The sequence below is a fragment of the Triturus cristatus genome, chromosome 3_1 (genome assembly GCF_964204655.1).
Source record: "Triturus cristatus chromosome 3_1, aTriCri1.1, whole genome shotgun sequence".
Classification (NCBI taxonomy): Eukaryota; Metazoa; Chordata; class Amphibia; order Caudata; family Salamandridae; genus Triturus; species Triturus cristatus.
The window spans coordinates 530,865,620-530,884,241 of record NC_140583.1 but is presented as its reverse complement, the minus strand read 5'-3'; the positions used below and the strand labels follow the sequence as shown (position 1 = coordinate 530,884,241).

The window sequence follows — 18,622 nt, the reverse complement described above, 5'->3', positions numbered from 1 at the left end:
GTACAGACTATTCCAGGCCCCCAAAGCTAAAGGAATGGCTGGGGAGGCAGGATTTTGTAATTTTTTTATGTGCATTGTATTCATTAACACTTGTTGTTATGCTCATCTCTAAATTAGATGATTAGCGCCACCATGTGGCAGACTGTCATAAGTGCAGTGTTGACATTAAGTGCCTGTGCTGAGCACCAGAAACCACTGGCTCAAATTAAGCACTGGTTTGGTCAGCTGATAGGCATGATATAAAGTACACCGTATATATGATCAAAGACAGCGATGAGCTTATTTACCAGAAGAGAGAGAGAAATGGGGAGAGACAGAGAGAGTATATGTGTCCTGTATGCATGTATGTGTGTGTTCGTGCGTGTGTGTGTGCGCGCGCCTACATGGCTGAACTTTTTCTTACTTTTCAAAGAGGAACGAGTCTGATTCCGAGCGGTAGCATTCAAGGCACGGCTTCTGACTACAGGCAGCATATTACTCCTTTTTCAAAGATCCGAAGCAAGTTATATCTTCTGTTCACTGATCTTAGATCAACGTTCAACAAAGTTCCCGCCAGAAGCTCTGGAACTTGCACCTTGTTATAGTTTGTCACCGAGAACACAACTTGGCTTATCCCAAATGTGGCCTTGGTGGAGAGATTACACAGGTCTTCGCTGTTCCTTTGCTACGCACGGCGGGTGCATTCTGGCTCTGTGGTGTTTACCAGGTGTGTTAATGGGATTTTAGAATTCTGGCTATCTCAGTTGTAAAACAATTCCCACTCTTATTTGCCACTGACACCTTTCTAGTTTTATTTTATGCTCATGGATTTCAAAATGTAGTTAACAAGTTCTCGAAAATCTGTAAGATCCGTAAGGTTAGATGGCAATACTCATCGTAATGGTTACATTTCTGATATTAAAACTTACTTGAATCGTTTGAAGTTATATTTATCAAAATCGAACCTCTCTAGCAACGTTTTCAGATATTGACAACCTGGGCTTAGAGTGTGAGTTTTTTTTAAGCAGATTTGGAAAGTGTTTAAAAGTTACAGTCTCGTGATACTTTCAGCTGGTGCCATGGTTTGGCTACAGGCTCAGTGATTCAGTAGCCTTACCTGCCCTACATGTCTGTAAGGAGCAAACAGAAGCTGCAGCCACTGATGGGTCAGAGATAGCAATGGACATTACAGGAGGTAAGCTGCCTTAGAAAATAACTTTTGAAAGATTTATTTAGGCTACATCCACTTGCAGCTTGAGCTTAGCTTCAGTTGCATGCTGTTTATAAAGCGTTCAAGTCTGCTATGTATTGGGCCAACATACGGTGTGTGCATGGATTTAAACTAAACTAAGATGACATGCATGACAATTTGTGCCAAGGTTTAGCCACTAATCTCCTGTAAAATAGGGTAGATTGTACTACACTGGCTACAATGAGTTCTGAACACTACTGGTCGGGCCCCATGTACTACACAGGCCTCAATGAGTTCTGAACACTAGTGGTCGGGCCCATGTACTACACTGGCTTCAATGAGTTCTGAACACTACTGGTCGGACCCGTGTACTACACTGGCTTCAATGAGTTCTGAACACTACTGGTCGGGCCCATGTACTACACTGGCTTCAATGAGTTCTGAACGCTACTGGTCGGACCCATGTACTACACTGGCTTCAATGAGTTCTGAAAACTAGTGGTCGGACCCATGTACTACACTGGCTTCTGAACACTAGTGGTCGGGCCCATGTACTACACTGGCTTCAATGAGTTCTGAACACTACTGGTCGGACCCATGTACTACACTGGCTTCAATGAGTTCTGAACACTATTGGTCGGACCCATGTACTACACTGGCTTCAATGAGTTCTGAACACTACTGGTCGGGCCCATGTACTACACTGGCTTCAATGAGTTCTGAACACTATTGGTCGGACCCATGTACTACACTGGCTTCAATGAGTTCTGAACACTACTGCTCGGACCCATGTACTACACAGGCCTCAATGAGTTCTGAACACTAGTGGTCGGGCCCATGTACTACACTGGCTTCAATGAGTTCTGAACACTACTGGTCGGACCCGTGTACTACACTGGCTTCAATGAGTTCTGAACACTACTGGTCGGACCCGTGTACTACACTGGCTTCAATGAGTTCTGAACACTACTGGTCGGGCCCATGTACTACACTGGCTTCAATGAGTTCTGAACACTACTGGTCGGACCCATGTACTACACTGGCTTCAATGAGTTCTGAAAACTAGTGGTCGGACCCATGTACTACACTGGCTTCTGAACACTAGTGGTCGGGCCCATGTACTACACTGGCTTCAATGAGTTCTGAACACTACTGGTCGGACCCATGTACTACACTGGCTTCAATGAGTTCTGAACACTATTGGTCGGACCCATGTACTACACTGGCTTCAATGAGTTCTGAACACTACTGGTCGGACCCTTTGTCCCTTCTGCCAGCATGTCTGAACAAAAAAAAGTCTTTTTGTTCTGGGTACAAACTACCAAACCACTTTGTGACCCTCCGCTTGACTAAATGGTTCACTCCTTGCTATCTACTGCATTGTATCATAGGAACATGATTTTAATTGGTCCCAGACACAGTTAACTAAGTCATTGCGCACAATGCTTTGCCAGTGGCATCTTTTATGTGTGAGTGGGGGTCAGTAGGTGGAGCTGTAAAATAGTCATAAAGTGTCCCCTGATAAAAGAAACAGAAGCTCGCCTTTTGTTTTCAACACTGCAAATATTATTCAGCAATTAACTAAGTTGAAAAACATGTGAACTCAAAGAACTAAAGAAGCAATTTTAGTTTGTAAAGTCAATTCTTCCCTCTATAATGTTTTTGTCTCTCATCATTTATTTTCTGCCTAGCGCAGTGGTCTTTGTACATTTTAATGCTGCGCCCCTACAGTAAAAAAAATCCAAATCATCGTGCCCCCTCAGAATTTTTTTATAATTATTATATTTAATTGGCACTGTTTAAACATGTCTAAACGTATTTAAACATGGCAGTTAAGTTCTGAAACCCCTTCCAAAAATGCAATCAAATACATGATTGCCAAACATGCTGTTCTGGTCAGGCAGGCCTTACTAATGTGTATAAGTATCCACATTGTGATTATTAGAATGGGGTGAGGGTTTTGAAGAATATTTGGAGTCCTTTTTTTGAGACATGCTCTCAGCTAGAATATATGGTGATACAATGCGTTCCATTACAACGCGGTATGTTACATCGCTGTTTTACAACGCAAGTCGTTATAACGACTTGCGCTGGGGGTGCTGGACTTTGGAATAGTATGATTTACTATTCCAACTCCAGTCAGTGCGGACAGTAGGGAAGGTGTTAGAATAGTATATCATACTATTCCTTAATGTACAGTGCTATCCAGCGCAAGTCGTTGTAACGACTTACATTGTGAAAACCGCGATGTAAAAGTATTGCGTTGTAAAGGTCGCGTAGTAAAGGATGTCTCCCTCTCAGCTAGGATATACATGACAAAATATGTTAGTGATGACCCATTACAAAGAGGCTTACTGCTACTCATTTTTTTCAACTTAAAAAATAGCACTGCATTTAATGCCAATTTGCAAGGGTGCCTGCGTTGTAAGGAGGAATGTTTTTGTGCAGGAAAACCTTCCTGCTCAAAAACAATCCCCTGAAGCTTTTCCTCTTTCTATGTGTGCTGCAGAATGCACCACACATACAAAAGGAAAAAACTAGGAGAAATAAAGATATTTCTCCTTCGTACGCCTCACCTGGGGAGGCGTAGGTTTTTGCAACATTCCCAGGTCTACCACTTCTGATAAATCTGGGAATGCATCAAAATCCATGGATGTTGCGTGAGAAAACCCTCGCAACACCCATGGAAATGCCTTCTTGGTGCAGCAATTTGCGGTGCGTTGCATTACTTGAGATTTATCAAGCCACTCAGGGTCACGTCAAGGTGGTCTTGTGTAGCTTCATAAATCTAATTTTTAAGATGCGTCGCTCCTGCACAACAGTGAGTGGTGGAAGAGTAACGCCAAGGGCCTCTTAAATATGTTTCATTTGAATTAATATTATACAATTCCAATTTTTATCATCGTTTGCTATGCAAATAAGTAAAAAGCAATGCTAAGTGTATGTTTATATATGTGTAATTCTGAAATAAATTTGTATCAATTACCCTATGCCAATTTGATAACATAAAAAATGGAGTTCTTTGTTGTATCATACCTGTCAAAATTGGGTGTTTTAGACGGGGATTCGAAAGATTGGCTTAAAGCCTTCTATTTTTCCACAGGACTCCACGGTTTTTAAAGCTTGTCATATTAACATAGAAATCAAAGAAAAGGGATTCGATCGGACAACTCCAGTGTTCATGTGACCTGACCTTTCCTTCCCTGTCTAAAAATCTCATCTCGTTTCTTGAGTGTGATGTTCACAAAGACAAGAACTGACAGGATAAACCCCTCCTAGGTGTTAAAGGGATCTCGACTCAGTGGATTGGATTCTCCTGCAGGTTCTTACCGTGGCCCAGGCAAACACTAGAAACATACAGGTTGCTGGAGATGAAAGAGCCGAAGCTGGTAATTGACCTGTAGGAGGGATGCTAGCAGTGAACCTGATCTAATGCTTCCTTGCATTGAGCTCGAGGTCTCGACCTCTTGTGAGCTCTGTGAGTATTGGTCCGTCTGTATGAAACACCTTTGCACTTCTCTGAGTTTCCTTCCAGGCAAGAGATATTTTGCAAACTTTGAAAGTCTAACTACGCCTCTTTGGAGCTGCATATATGTGGGGCAATATACTCGCCTACAGCTTCAATACATCCCAGCCATATTTCTTTGAGCCTAAAAGCAATTTGGTTGTGCAGGTTGTGCTTTATGCTCAAAATTAATATAAACATAAACAATAATTTCTCCCTTTCTCTGTTTGTGCCATTGAGTAAAATGATGGGGGCCTACAGTTCACTGTCTACACCTCAAAACTGTGTTTTTTTTCTGAACCTTCCCAGCATGCACATTTGTCTCACCTTTCACTCCAAAACACACAACATTCATCAAATCACGAATCTTTCCAAGCGCGTCTGCTGCGTGCTCTGCGGCTCCTCCTATCAGCCCTGAAGCAGAGCCATCATTCCCTCCCCCATCCAGCTTCACCTCATGCTTCCCTGGTGGGCCCTCAAAATATGTTTCCACTCCCTCTATGTTGGCTCTTTATTCACCAGTGCGATGCATTACCTTTCCTGCAGGTGGGAGGCTAAGGCTTGTGTGCCCGCCAGAGTGCCTGCCATTCATCATCTGCCCACATCAGGACACCAGTGCAACACTGTGGTCAAGCGAGGTGGGCGCCGAGCTACGAAAGTGGGTCGGGAATGACTAGCACAAGGGGAGCTCTGTTTAATACCGCGGCGAAAGCTCCTATCTAGACAAAGAACACTTTCTCTGAGCACTGATTGGGGAAGGTCTGTCCCGGGAGAGACATTACATATTGTGCCAATTTGAGAGAAACTTGTTTAACCTCGGGTTCCAAGAATACATAGATATTTCCATTTGTAAGCTTCCACTTACGTTGATCTGGATCATGCCCCCTGTTCTGAGGCAGCCTCTTGGGTGATTGGAGAGTAGAGGCACCTCTAGGCTTCCCCACATGCCCTTGGCTGGTGGGCATCTCTAAACTCCACTCTGCCCCCGCTCAGGAAGGTGCAGGACTTACTAGTATTGATGAGCAGCACTGACTGGCACTGCCAATCCCACAACTCCTTCTCAGCTAGTGCTTCTTGCCACCCTGTCGTAGCTCCACAGAGGCTCCTCGAAGCGCTGTGGACAAGGTAGAGCTGTTGTCAGGTGGTTGCCCACATCCGTCCAATTTTCCAGAAGGAGGTGGGACTTAAAAGACAACTTATTAGGAAGGGTCCTTGGTCCCAACAAAGGTAGTACAGGGAGGTGGCAAAGAATATTCTTCTACTTGCCCCACAGGAAGAAAGGCTGTGTTTCAGAATAGTTTGAACATCAACAGAAATGTTTAGCTGCTAAAGGTACGTGTTTCAGAACTCAGTATGATGTCCTGTACTAAAGCTTTATCAGGGTAGTCTAGATGGCTCTCTGGCCCTTTCAAGAAAACTGGATATCGTAAAATAACCACAGAAACATATACCTCACTCGGGGGTCAATAAGGGACACACCTGCTCTCTTGTAGTTCCCGTAGATAACGCCGATTTATTCCAGTATAAGAGAGAAGCCATGTGGTTGGCTCCTAATAAGCATCAGAGCTAAGCGTCACAGTGCACAGGTAACACCGTCTACTTTAGGAACAAGTATGAAATATATGGAACATGTGGGCAAGTATTCTGTGAAACAATAAAAAGAAGAACCAAGGGTAACAGGTATGTGCCTAGGGCTCCTTGGGTATATCTCACGCTTTCCTTTTATCTGTGTGTGTATGATTTTCTTCTGTTTACTCTTATTGATGGGATTTGTGTCCAGTTTATGAAAAATCATCAGGGACAAAAGCTGTGTATTGTCACTTCTGGTGAGGTCATATGGGTCAAATGGTGTTCGAATGTAATTTCAGCTAATTTTATCGGTGTCTTAAAGATTGTGGCATGTGATATCCTCTGCTGGCATTATTGTAATCCAGTGCCCCTAATTCCATAGAGGATGGAGTCTTCCTGGGCTGCTCAGCCGTAGGATGGATTGGAAAAGGATGGGAAGTCCCAAGAGGTAGTCCCCCTGTCGAGATGCTAGGTAAAGGACAATCTGCTGCAGCAAAAGGCAAGAAGAGAGGAGCTCCTTATAAACTAATTCTAGCTGATTTTGTTGGATGGAGAGACCTCAGCAGCTAAATAAATGTAACTGTTTCCTCACAATTACACTCACCCAGCTGTTCTCTGGCTATCTCAGAGACACAGAGCATACACCAGCCATGATGCGCCGTTTATCCTGTTCTCATGTGAATGCTATGGTGACCAAGTCAGCCTGGACAACTCTGACACAATGGCTAATAATGATCCTGTCAGAGAGGGATACAATTGCATATAAAAAATAAAAAAAGGGGCTCAATATTAACTGCTTTTGAATGCAAATGTGTAGGTAAGAAAGAAATCTACCTGATGGCACTAGGTCATTCTTTTGTCATCCACCAGGGGGCACTGACACACGTTAACCAACATTGTAGAGGTTGGAAACCAGCAACGGCAGGGAGCCCGGTAGCCTTCTGAAAGCTGAGACGTTCTAGGGGTGGCTTTGAGTGAGAACTAGTGGTGTGGCTAGCCTTTTGGCCGACTGTGGCTGTTCCCGTGTTTGTCGCCCCGATGTGGTCGCATCAAAGAGCGGGTGGGGGGAGGTTCTGGTGAGATTGTTTTCCATTTGCAGCCCCCGACAGCCGATTGAAGAGCAGGACGGTCTAGGCGGGAGGGGGGAAGGGGGAGGATGAGAGCGATTGCCACCTTGAGACAGCAGGTAAGAGCAGGGGGAGATTGCCACCCCCAAAACTCATGCCGCCCGGGGTGGTTTGCCTCCCCCTTGCAACGCCACTGGCGAGAACACCTTCCAACAAAAAACTTGAGAACAAATATGGGTAAGCTCACGGTGATCTTCAATGGCAACTCACACTTCTTTGAGACACCACATCCGTGTGAGGTTGGGTGGAGGAGTGGGAGGATCTATATGGCAGGTCACATTATGAAGGAGTCAGGGAGCATGCACATACAGGTGGCAGCCACCCCTCTCCCTCAATGAGAGAGAGAAGAAACTGGGAGCCCTAGTGACACCAAGCAATAAGAGATGCTGACAGAAACCTGAGCACGAGCGATCTGGCCTGTCCGACACAGATGGAGGTGACCAGGTCAGGGATCGAGGACAAACATTCCTTGCTGACCTAGTTGAGGATGGACAATCTGGAGGCACGGGTCACAGTCATTATTTAAAATTCCTATAATGAGCTTTTCTCTCTCTCCTATCCTAATGCTCACCTGCCTGCAATGATCTCCTTGTACTCCTTTTCGGGGCATTTCTAGCTGTCCCAAGCATCCACTCACACTCAGCTGCCATGGCCATCATCTCCGGAAGGAGGGAGTGTTGTTGAGCTATAATCCAGTGAAGGCCCTGCAGCCAGCACAGTGCTATTATTCTGTGTCAGCTAAATGTCCTGAGGTAGTGACTGCTGCTGGAGTCAACTTCAGTGGCGTATTTCCATGTTTATAGGCAGGGGGACCCAATGGCAGACGGGGAGGCATGTTTCTTTGTCTGCCAGGTGCAGGTTTAGGTCTTGATATGATGGACAAGAAACAAAGGCGCTCACTTCACCAGGTCAATTATTCGTCTGCGGCACACCATGTTGGTAAGGAACTGCTCACTTCATCTCTAGTGACACATAGTCTCTGTACAGGCCATTTACCCGAGCTAGGCTGTCACCTCTCCCTCGGGCCGCCATCTTTCCTCTGAACTGTCTTGGTGTGTCGCCCACCCAGCCAGGACTTGGGCCACCTGCAATCTCGCACTGCTGCCACCTCACCTCCGTTAATGCACCACCCCAGGATTCCTACCGGGGAACCAGTCAGCTCGCTTGAGTCCAAACTAGATGTAGGCATCGGTCATGCCTTACTCTGTGCCCAGCCTGCTGCACACCAGTGGCCTACAGTGCCCTTCCAGTGAAGAGCACGAACCACTGGACGGGCGCCAGGGCCTCCAAAGAGTGAGCAAAGAGGTAGGGAGCGTTGGCTAGCAATGTGGCCACTGAGCCTTCACCCCCAAAAAGGAATCTGTAGGAAGTGACAGGTTCAGGTGCAGAGTGCACTAGAACACTTTCGCTATATTAGCCATTTTGGCCCCCTCATCTTACCTTACTGATAAAGACAGAGATCTTTTAAAGATGCCTATATTGTGCTAGTATCTTTCAGAATGTAAGGCAATTTAATTCAACAAAACTGCTGGCACAAGAGAAATTACAATTATATGTGTATTAAAATGTGATCATCTGAATTTTTGTAAGGATTATCTAACTGTTGGCTGGAAAGCTTTACATAGGTTACGTCAAGACTACTTAAAGGCTGGTGTGCAATTCAAAGACCCAAGCAGAAATCTCCATTTAGCAGCTTATCCTAAACGAGTCCTTCCAAAATGGAAACTAGTTATAGCGTGAGGGAAAATGTTAAGTAAGGCAGCTTTATGGAATCCCTACTGGCATGCTTAAGACACACCCTTGATTTGATTCTGGTTAAAATACGATGATATCCTCTGCTGATCACCGTTCTTGCCATTTTAATAGAAAATCACTGCGAAATAGTTTGGGTATTATTTATATCTGTTTCCTTTGAACCGGGTTTCCCAGAATGTATGCAGCCTCTAAAATAAATAAATAAACAAATAAAGAAATAAAAGCATTTTAAAAACAAACAAATAAACCAAGTAGAATGTGAGGGGGCATGTTAATGAGCAGCTTAGGAATCACATTACATGAACCACCGCCACTTCACACAGACACCACCCGCGCCTTTAATGTCATGTTTTAGTAACGCACAAAGATCAATCAGCTGGCTAAACATAAAAGTCCCCGTATGTAAGCTGAAACTGTTTTAAATAGTTTTTCTTACCTACACTGGGGTGGTAAAAGGGCCGCAAGATGTCAAGTGTGGAAGAATTTGCTATATGTCAAAAAGACCTCAAATTCCACTTTTATATACTGAGCAGTTATCACTGACTCTTCTCTAATTTGCTCATTCTCAATAAATCCAAAACTCTAATACGTCTCCTTACCTCTCAGTTCCAGCTCCACGATCCCACTTTCATCCTCCAGACCATCAATCACCTCGCACTTGTATTTTCCATAATCCTCCAGCCGCAGGTCCGAAATGACCAGGGATGCCTCCTGTGGACCCTTTACCTGCAAATGCACGCGGCCGCGAAACTCGCCAAAGCTGCGGTGTTTCAGTCCAATCGCCACTAAAACATCACTGTCCTTGGTGTTGTCCTGGTTCAGCTTAGACCACTTTATGCGAATCCTGCGTGGTGTTTCAAGCTTGGGCTCGTAGTGGAAGTGACAAGGGAGAGTGATGTTTCCACCACGGTATGCAAAAAGAGCATCCTCCGGGGTCTCCACGATGAGCTTCACACCATTAAAATGCACTGCTTGAAAGAAAACACAAAAGCTCAGAAATAGGAAGGAAGTACAAGGTCATCAACTGTATAGGCATCACTTTTAAGAGGAATCAAGTCAAAATGTACGTAGTTGAAGTCGCTTTTTCCATCAGCCAACAACCTTTCTTATTCTCTAGCTATATTTATATTTTTTCTGTTCAAGCATGAGAAAGTTAAATCTACCACTGAAAATGCCACAGCCTGGTCACATCCATAAAGGTTTGGTACAGCTTTCCTCATACTGAGGTGGATAATCCACACACAAGTCCTTCATGCTTAGTTTCATCTGAAGCCCACATACACCTTTCATGTTGAGTTACACAGAATATGAGCAATATGAACTCCTGGGTGAAAACCATTGAGCTGCAACTTTTAAGTCTTAAAGATACATTTATGTCAATCAACACCCCTGGATCATGTAAAGCAAAGAATTCAGTTCAAGACTGTCACTTTCACTTGAGCAAATTGACACAAGAAGTCCACTTTAAGAAGAATTGTAATTGCATTGTAATTGCCTCAGCGAACCGTTTACGCTCTTTGCAGGGAATACCATGCTACTGTGGGACTCATGGACTCACGGTTAGTGCTTAATCCAGTGGTTATTGTTAGTTATTGAGATTAATCATGCACTCTCTAAAAAACATTGCTTGCCTTTATTAACTGTGGTTTCTTTGTGGAAGATTGTTTAATAGAAGTTAGGTGTAGAGCAAAAGGTAACTATGAGAAAGTACATTAACTTAGGAGATATGTGTAAAGTATTTATCAGTACCAAAACAGTTAAAAAATAGAAAATACCACACAATAAAAATCCTACTCAATTTATAAAAACAGAGTACATTTTAATGAACAACTAAGTCTGGGAGAGGCTCACTCTCTTCTTCACCATGAGCACGGTCATGTCTGTCCTGTCACAATGAAGCTTTATTCATCTGACATTGATCACCCTTTGGAGGTGTCAGGGAGTACCCACTTCTACCAGGTAGATGACCTTTCCCATCTTTTCCAGCACTGTGTATGATCCAGTCTACCTGTTGTGGAGGGCTGTACGAGCCACAGGCTCCATCTCCCACACTTTCTGACCTGGCTGGTACTACCAAGGAAGCTTTTTGGTCATACCAGTGCTTAACAAGGTTCTGGCTAGCCTTTAGGTTCTGATTAGCCTTCTTCATGTACTCTGCAATGTGGGAGTGAAGGCCTAGCACATATTCCACTGTGCCCTGCTTGGGTTCCTTGAGAGGTTTCTCCCACCCTTCTTGGACTGGACTTAAAGGACCTATAATAGGGTGCACATACAAAAGTTCAAAGGAGTTGAAGCCCTCTCCCTTTTGTGGTACCTCACTGGAGGCAAGTAAGAAGCATGGGAGTAGGACATGCCACTTTCTATGGAGTTTCTTGTATGTCACCACACACTTATCCCACATAGCCTTCAAGTATGCAGGCATGAGGTTTGTGCCACTGTTGAATATTACTTGCTTGGGTAACACTACTCTGGAGAAGACACCAAGCAGGGTCCTGGCCACTAAGGGTGCAGTCACCGTCCTCAGAGATATTTCTTCAGGATACCTTGCTGCATGGTCCACCTAGTTGTGAGACAGCTTTGCATTGGAGAATATACAAACCCTTGATTTACAGTTGAAGGGTCATAAGCCAGTCACCTGCACAGCTAATTATGAGTGAAAATTGGCTTGGCAGCCAAATTTGCTGAAAAGAGTTGCAAAGATGGACAGGAAGTGCCTTAACTGCCTCCAAATGGAGCCATTGTTATTTGAATCCTTTACACAGAACACCCTCACTCAGGCCAAGGACTGATTTGTTTTTTTTGGTAACTCTATTTTAGGAAAGGCATGTGTCATACTGGTCCCCATTAAGAAGTCACTAGTTAGGGACAAAAGCATGAACACTTTAGAAGTGGTGGTTTTGGAAGCTACAGGCTCTCACAGCACGGCTCTACTCTACTAGCAGAGGAAGGTAGAAAACCAGAAGAAGTACCGTAGCGAGGTCGAGGCTACTAATTTGTCTTGGATATGCAAGAAACAGAACTAAGGAGCTTTTTTAGACCGTAAAAGAAATTACAGTAACTAGAACACCCTGCATGTCAGTCTTGGGCCCCCGGCTCTGCTCAAGAAATTCATGATTTCTTCAACATTGAGGTCTGGTTTATTCAGAAAAGAATTATCTCTCCTGGAGTTCCCCTGATGGGGCATGGAAGTCCTCTCGAGAGTGCCCCTGAGTCCATCTCTTTGGCTGCTCTACAGTTAAAGTACTTGCTCCAACTAACATTAACCCTGCTGAAGTCAGAGCCATTATTAAAAGAATGAACACTGCTCCTTGCCACAGAGGCCGAAGCCTTTCATTTTTGTCTCATGACCTTGCTTCTCTTATAGGTGCTATTGTTGCTGAGATCATTGGTTGTTCATTCATTGAAGGCTCCATCCCAGCCGCCTTAACAAATTGTGGGTCATACCAATACTCAAAATCCGTCTCTTGACTCGAGGCCATAGCATGGAGATTTCAGAGACTTCTCTCATGGTTAAGATTATGAAAAGGTGTGACTTTGCAATTTACATTACAACTAGGAAGTTATGCCCCGGTGGGTAACTTGTAATATGGCTGTCAAACCCATAGGAGCACTGAAACAGCATAGCCGGATGTCATGGAAAGGTTGTTCAAAACAGTAGACAAGTGGTCAGTTCAATTAGGGTCTCTTTTGTTATCAATGGTATTGTGAGGCACTTCACCGTGAGCACCAGTAGGTGGCAGGGGCCACTCAGCCTTCCTTTAGTTGATTCAAGGTCTTTTTATTTAATATGTGCTTCCAAGTGGTCAGGCATGTGATCAGAGCCCTAGCGGTGGGGGCCACTTGTGGCGTATCCCATGGTTGTCCCCTTTGGCTTGTGCTATTCAGTGTGTGTATAAAACCCATGCACAATTTGCTGACAGTGCAAGGGCTGGGGTATCATATTTTAGCTGGTACTTCCCCTGACTGGCAACGCCGAGATTGATATGGCTTGATTGACTAACACTACTGTTGATACCCAGACACGATGAAGCAGATTCGCTTGGTGCTGAATGCCAGCAAGACTATACAGTGCTTCTGGTTGATCCTAAGTTAGTGCCGGAATAAATCTCCTTTTCTCATAAGGACAGGAAAACTGGTGTAGAACAGGGTTAAGAGCATTCGTTTTTGACAGTTACTTGCTATGGAGAATAAGGTGAATGCCCTTGCAAAAACCCTGTGGATGTAATAGCCACAAATAAACTAAAATGCAGTTTTTTTTGTCTGACCTACATAAAGGTAACATTGTTCATGCCACCTGAGGGCCTCTTATTGTTTACTGGTATTCACTTTTCATGGGAGCACCAGCAAATATCTTGTGACAGCTCCAATAGTTCTAAAAAGCCACCCACTGCCTGAGCTGTGACTGGCCTTGATCATGAGTAGAACATCATCCAAACATGTCTACAACTAACCTTCCTGACACTTGTTGTTTCATAAGCTTTCAGACTTTAGTGACCATCTTTAAATTAGGGGTGGCTGATAACTTCCGCTCCACCGGCAGAGCTGGCAGAGTTCTGGCCAAATTCCGCCAACCGCAGTGTGGCAGTTTTTTCTTGTACGTAGTTCGCCAATTGTAAATTTGTGAGTGTGAGTGAGATTTGACATCCCCTAGAACGATTTTTGGTCGCTAGAAGGGCACCTGGTGAGATTTCCCCAATGCAGGTGATTGCGGGCGGTCGAAACCGTTCGCAGTCAAAAAGTTGCTGCTCAAGTAGAAAATCTACTCGACCAGCAGCAAAATCAGATCCAGAAGCAGCACCCTCTAGTACGCCACGTGGTGCCATTTGTGCTGATTTTTCAGTGCGAAACAAGCTCCACGCACTAAGAATCACTGCGAGCAGCGTGCTGTGCCTAATTCCACCCATTCGTGGAATTTTACAGCGTTTTCGTGTAACTCCATGAATTCTGCACACTGAAACTCAGTGAGTTTTGCCCACCCCTACTTTAAATCCCTTCATCAGAGAGGTTCCGACTATTGGAAGTCTCAAATAAAGGCCTATGATCCAGGCCACTTTGTGAGATGTTTCTAAATCCAAGTTTTAAAAAAGAAGACACTAGGGATAAGATATTGGAGTGCATCAGAATTCAGCAGTAGATTAGGTTCCAACTAGAATTGAGAAATTCTACCAGATGAAAATGTTTCTCTATTTGGATCTTTCTCATTGTTAATTCAAGTGGAGAGAAACTCTGTGGCGGTGGTCTGATACCTCCAGGTTAAGACACTTAACACATGTTTTTAACTTGATTTGATACTTGCATTGGGCAGACCATGCATTGTCGCTTGCAGCAGCCATTTTAGGGCAGAGCTTCACATAACTCAATGTAGTGCATCCACTAATCAGCAAATGAACTCTAATAATTGTCATGTCTCGTTTATTTCAATTTAAATAACCGATTCTTTATTTTTGATAAAGTTATATGAACACACAAGTGTATTTTCTTTAAAGATAACATAATATTAAAGTGTATTTAAATACTTATGTAGATCATATTTCAAGTAAGCATTTAGTTATCATACAGTATTTGTTGTTTGCATGCAAAACTTACTTTTCAAGATGGCTTCTGTATTCATCAAATAGTCCCTGCTAAATGCTGAAAACAATCTATCTTATGCATTTTAATGGTAGCACTTCCTAGGAGGTGGCTTAGTACACTTAACAGCCAATAATCTGACAGTGAGAGTAAAAAGTCTCGGCTGATTCAGGAAGTGGTTGAAACTTTATAAAAGCAAAAGCTGAAGAGAAATAACCCAAAGCAACAAATGGCTAAAGGGGGCTGACTAAACACAACAATCCTTTGGTTGTGACTGACCTAAAAGTCACTCAGTGCCGTAATATTATAATTTTGCAGATTGAACATCAAAAACGGTACAAAGAGGAGTGTGTTGTCCCGCATAATAAGCGAGCCACCAAACCGCCACCACGTCAACTATGATTTTGATGGTAGCTTATCTAAAATCTACGTTCTGTTCACCAGCGGTGCTAATGAGAACTGTGAATTGTGCCATCTCTCTTATTTTGCTTTTAGATAATAACATAATAAACCATTATTTATTTGTTGCAGCATGCAAAGGGCCCCTCATTTTGTGTGTTTTTATTGTTGTTTTTAGAACTTATTATTATTATTATGCTGTTTTACATTCTAAGATCGTGGTTATGATTAAATGTACCAATTTTTAAGAAGAAACATTGCATTTTGCACCTCCCTCTTAAGAGGTTAGGGGCCAGATGTATCAAGCCTTTTTGCGTTCACAAACGGACAGATTAGCAGAATCTGCCCATTTGCAAACGCAAAAATTGCCTTTCCGATGTAGCAAACCCAATTTTGCGATTCGGTAACCTGTAACCGAATCGCAAAATGGGTTTGCAATACGGTATTAGGAAGGGGCGTGTTCAGGGCGTCCCTTCCTAATACTGAATTGCATCGGTATGTATGAATGTTAAACATTTGCATTTTACCACCTACTTCAAGTAGGTGGTAACCCATTCGCAAATGGGAAGGGGTCCCCGAGGGAACCCTTCCCCTTTGTGAAAGTTTGCAAAACCATTTTCAGGAGCAGGCAGCGGTCCGCCTACTCTTAAAAAATTAAAAGAAATCCTTTAATTTTCCTTTTTGTAAACCATCTTGTTTTCCTTTAAGGAAAACGGACTGCTTTACAAAAAATAAAATGTTGCTTTATTTAAAAGCAATCACGGATATGGTGGTCTGCTGATCTCAGCAAACCACCATCACTGTGATTTCTGCGATTCCTAGGGGGTCGCAAATTGCGACCTACCTCATTAATATTCATGTGGTAGGTCATGTGAGACCCCCTAGGGAACGCAAAAGGTGTACTATAATCCTTCATACATTGCATTTTGCGATTTCCTAATTGTGAATCCTTGTGATTCGCAATTAGGGAATCGCAAAATGCTATCTTCATACATCTAGCCCAATGTTTCCAAGCTCAACGCTACTCATTTATCGACATTGATGAGCGAGGGGCAAGGATGTGTTTTTAACTGAACGGAAGCTTAAAAATACACCTCTTCAGCAGGCACATTAGCTTCCGTAATTTTTTTTATTTTTACCAGTCTACTCTAAACCGCTGAGTTATCTGGATAGATTTCGAAACGATATAATACAGGTTACATACAAATTTCCGCATAAGGCACATGAAACCCCATGACCTGTTTTATAAGGAAGATAACCTTTGACATGAAGATTACAGAAGGATAAACTGCAGTAACCAAATTAACCTCTTCGGTGATCTCACTAGAATTCAACTCTGCGACGATTACACTGCACTCATGTCTGCCAATCTGTTTTTTACTGAAATGGAAACCTGGGACTGGCAGGGGACACAGATCTCTGAATTAACCTTCGAAGAAATCGTACTAGAATGTGAAACTGTGGCATGAGGTTATCAGTTAGCTAGACAAGGCACATTAACCCACTAAGCTATCTTGCTGTGAATAAGAATTGTGACCAGCAGATTACATACAGATCTCTGCAACAAGTGCATTGATCCTCTGAACTCGCTTCATTGTAAACGTCCAGAGAGTAGCAGAGGCTGAACTGTTAACAGAAAAACTGTGATGTTTTCAGACTTGCCAGTGCTAACGAAAGACCGTCATAGCTCCTGAATATGTAATAGGTGACTGACTTCGCTCCAGCCCAATTAGCTTTTCAGGAAATAGCTGCACTCCTCGAAAAGCAGGGGACTGTGGTCAAGAGAATGGTAGGTGGTAGAGCTGTGACGTATCAGACATCATTGGCATGTAACGTACTGTACTCCAATCTTCTGGCAGGTACAGCGGGTCATGACATCAGCAGATCTCTCCAGGCAACAAAAGGCCCCTTGCATGAAAGAACAGTGGGGCTTATGCAGAATGACACACCTGACATATGTCAGCCCTACTCGCCTTGTAGACACACTTGTCTCTTTAGAATTCTCCCAATTTCCCTTTCGACTAGTACACCCTTCTGTTTTTGAGAAATGCTTACTTGGAACATCTCTCTCCCTGCTCCCCCCCCTCCTCCAAGTCCCCCCCCCCTCCAGTCGGTGTGCTTGCGTGCCATCCTTCCTGCTCCTTCCTTCTTTCTATTTACATTTTGCTTAAACTTTGCATTTAGGCCCAATCGAACAAAGGTGGCAAAGGGGCTTTGATTGGTGCTTTAAAAGCAGGCTCACCAAAAGAATAACAAAGGTCGCTTCCCTGATATATTCTCCATCGACCGACACGCTTTCCTAACCCACTCCTGAGGCGGAAGCCGGGAGGTGGCGGTACGATTTCTTGTTTCTTCCTGGTTTTAAAAACTGTATTGGTGTCACTTAATTTGCTATGTTTTAATTGCGCACTGACAATACAAAGCTTACCGCCCTCATTACTCTGGTTGGGGCAGCAGCCATTCGCTCCTTCTTCTCACGCACAGCCGATTTGAACGCTGTAGCGTTTGTTTGTTTACTCGAGCGGCCGCCATTCCCACAGGCGTGCTCGCTGACCACACCCCCTTGAGGCCACGCCCCCCTGCACAGCCTATAAAAACGCTGATCACTAGCGTTCACGTCGATTTCCTAACCCACTCCTGAGGAGGAAGCCGGGAGGTGGCGGTACGATTTCTTGTTTCTTCCTGGTTTTAAAAACTGTATTGGTGTCACTTAATTTGCTATGTTTTAATTGCCCACTGACAATACAAAGCTTACCGCCCTCATTACTCTGGTTGGGGCAGCAGCCATTCGCTCGTTCTTCTCACGCACAGCCGATTTGAACGCAGTAGCGTTTGTTTGTTTACTCGAGCGGCCGCCATTCCCACAGGCGTGCTCGCTGACCACGCCCCCTTGAGGCCACACACCCCTCAACTAGATATGTGCATGCACAGGAAGCGCAGCGGACGAGCGCAGCGGGAGCGCCGTTTGCGCGCCGAAGGCAAGCCCGACTGCGCCCGTCCGCGCCAAGTCCACGACAGGCGCAGGAAATTCTGTCCTAACTCCCCCCTTAGTAAGGTATCTGCCTAACGAATTATACCGCCTAAGCGGGAAGTACAATTGCAATTGCAAACCTGACATGAAGAACCTATATGGTCCCTTCAGCTGTAAATTCTGCCGTTGGTCCTCTGACAGCTACCCAGCAAAATCACCTACCTCCGTAACCAACTCCACGGATAACTCACCACACTTTAAAGGAGAGCTGATCAACGCTCGCTCCATGTGTCGGCACAGCCAAGACATAAGGGACCTAATCCAAAATTTAGATCTTGATTGCCTCCTGATTACTGAGACTTGGCTAACGGACGATAGTAACCCTGATCTAGCCATAGCCCTCCCCCAGGGCTTTTCCATCTTTAGGCAAGACAGACTGAAGGGAAGAGGTGGTGGTGTCGCTGTAGTACTCAAAAACAGCTTCAACTGCCACACGTTTAACTTAGACCCCCTAAAAGACATGGAAGGTCTTGGCTTCTCTACCAAACTTAACG

At 44.1% G+C, this 18,622-nt stretch overlaps 1 protein-coding gene across 2 annotated transcripts in view; it reads right to left on the bottom strand.

Annotated features, from left to right (window-relative positions):
* The window catches only part of HAPLN3 (hyaluronan and proteoglycan link protein 3), an 87,441-nt gene that overhangs the window by 12,717 nt on the left and 56,102 nt on the right, over positions 1–18,622 (bottom strand). Inside the window, exon 3 of one of the 2 annotated variants that reach the window (XM_085644460.1) lies at positions 9,727–10,098. In XM_085644460.1, coding sequence (XP_085500586.1) covers positions 9,727–10,098 — 372 coding nt within the window. The remainder of the gene's footprint in view (positions 1–9,726; positions 10,099–18,622) is intronic. The other variant, XM_085644461.1, reaches the window with a different exon arrangement.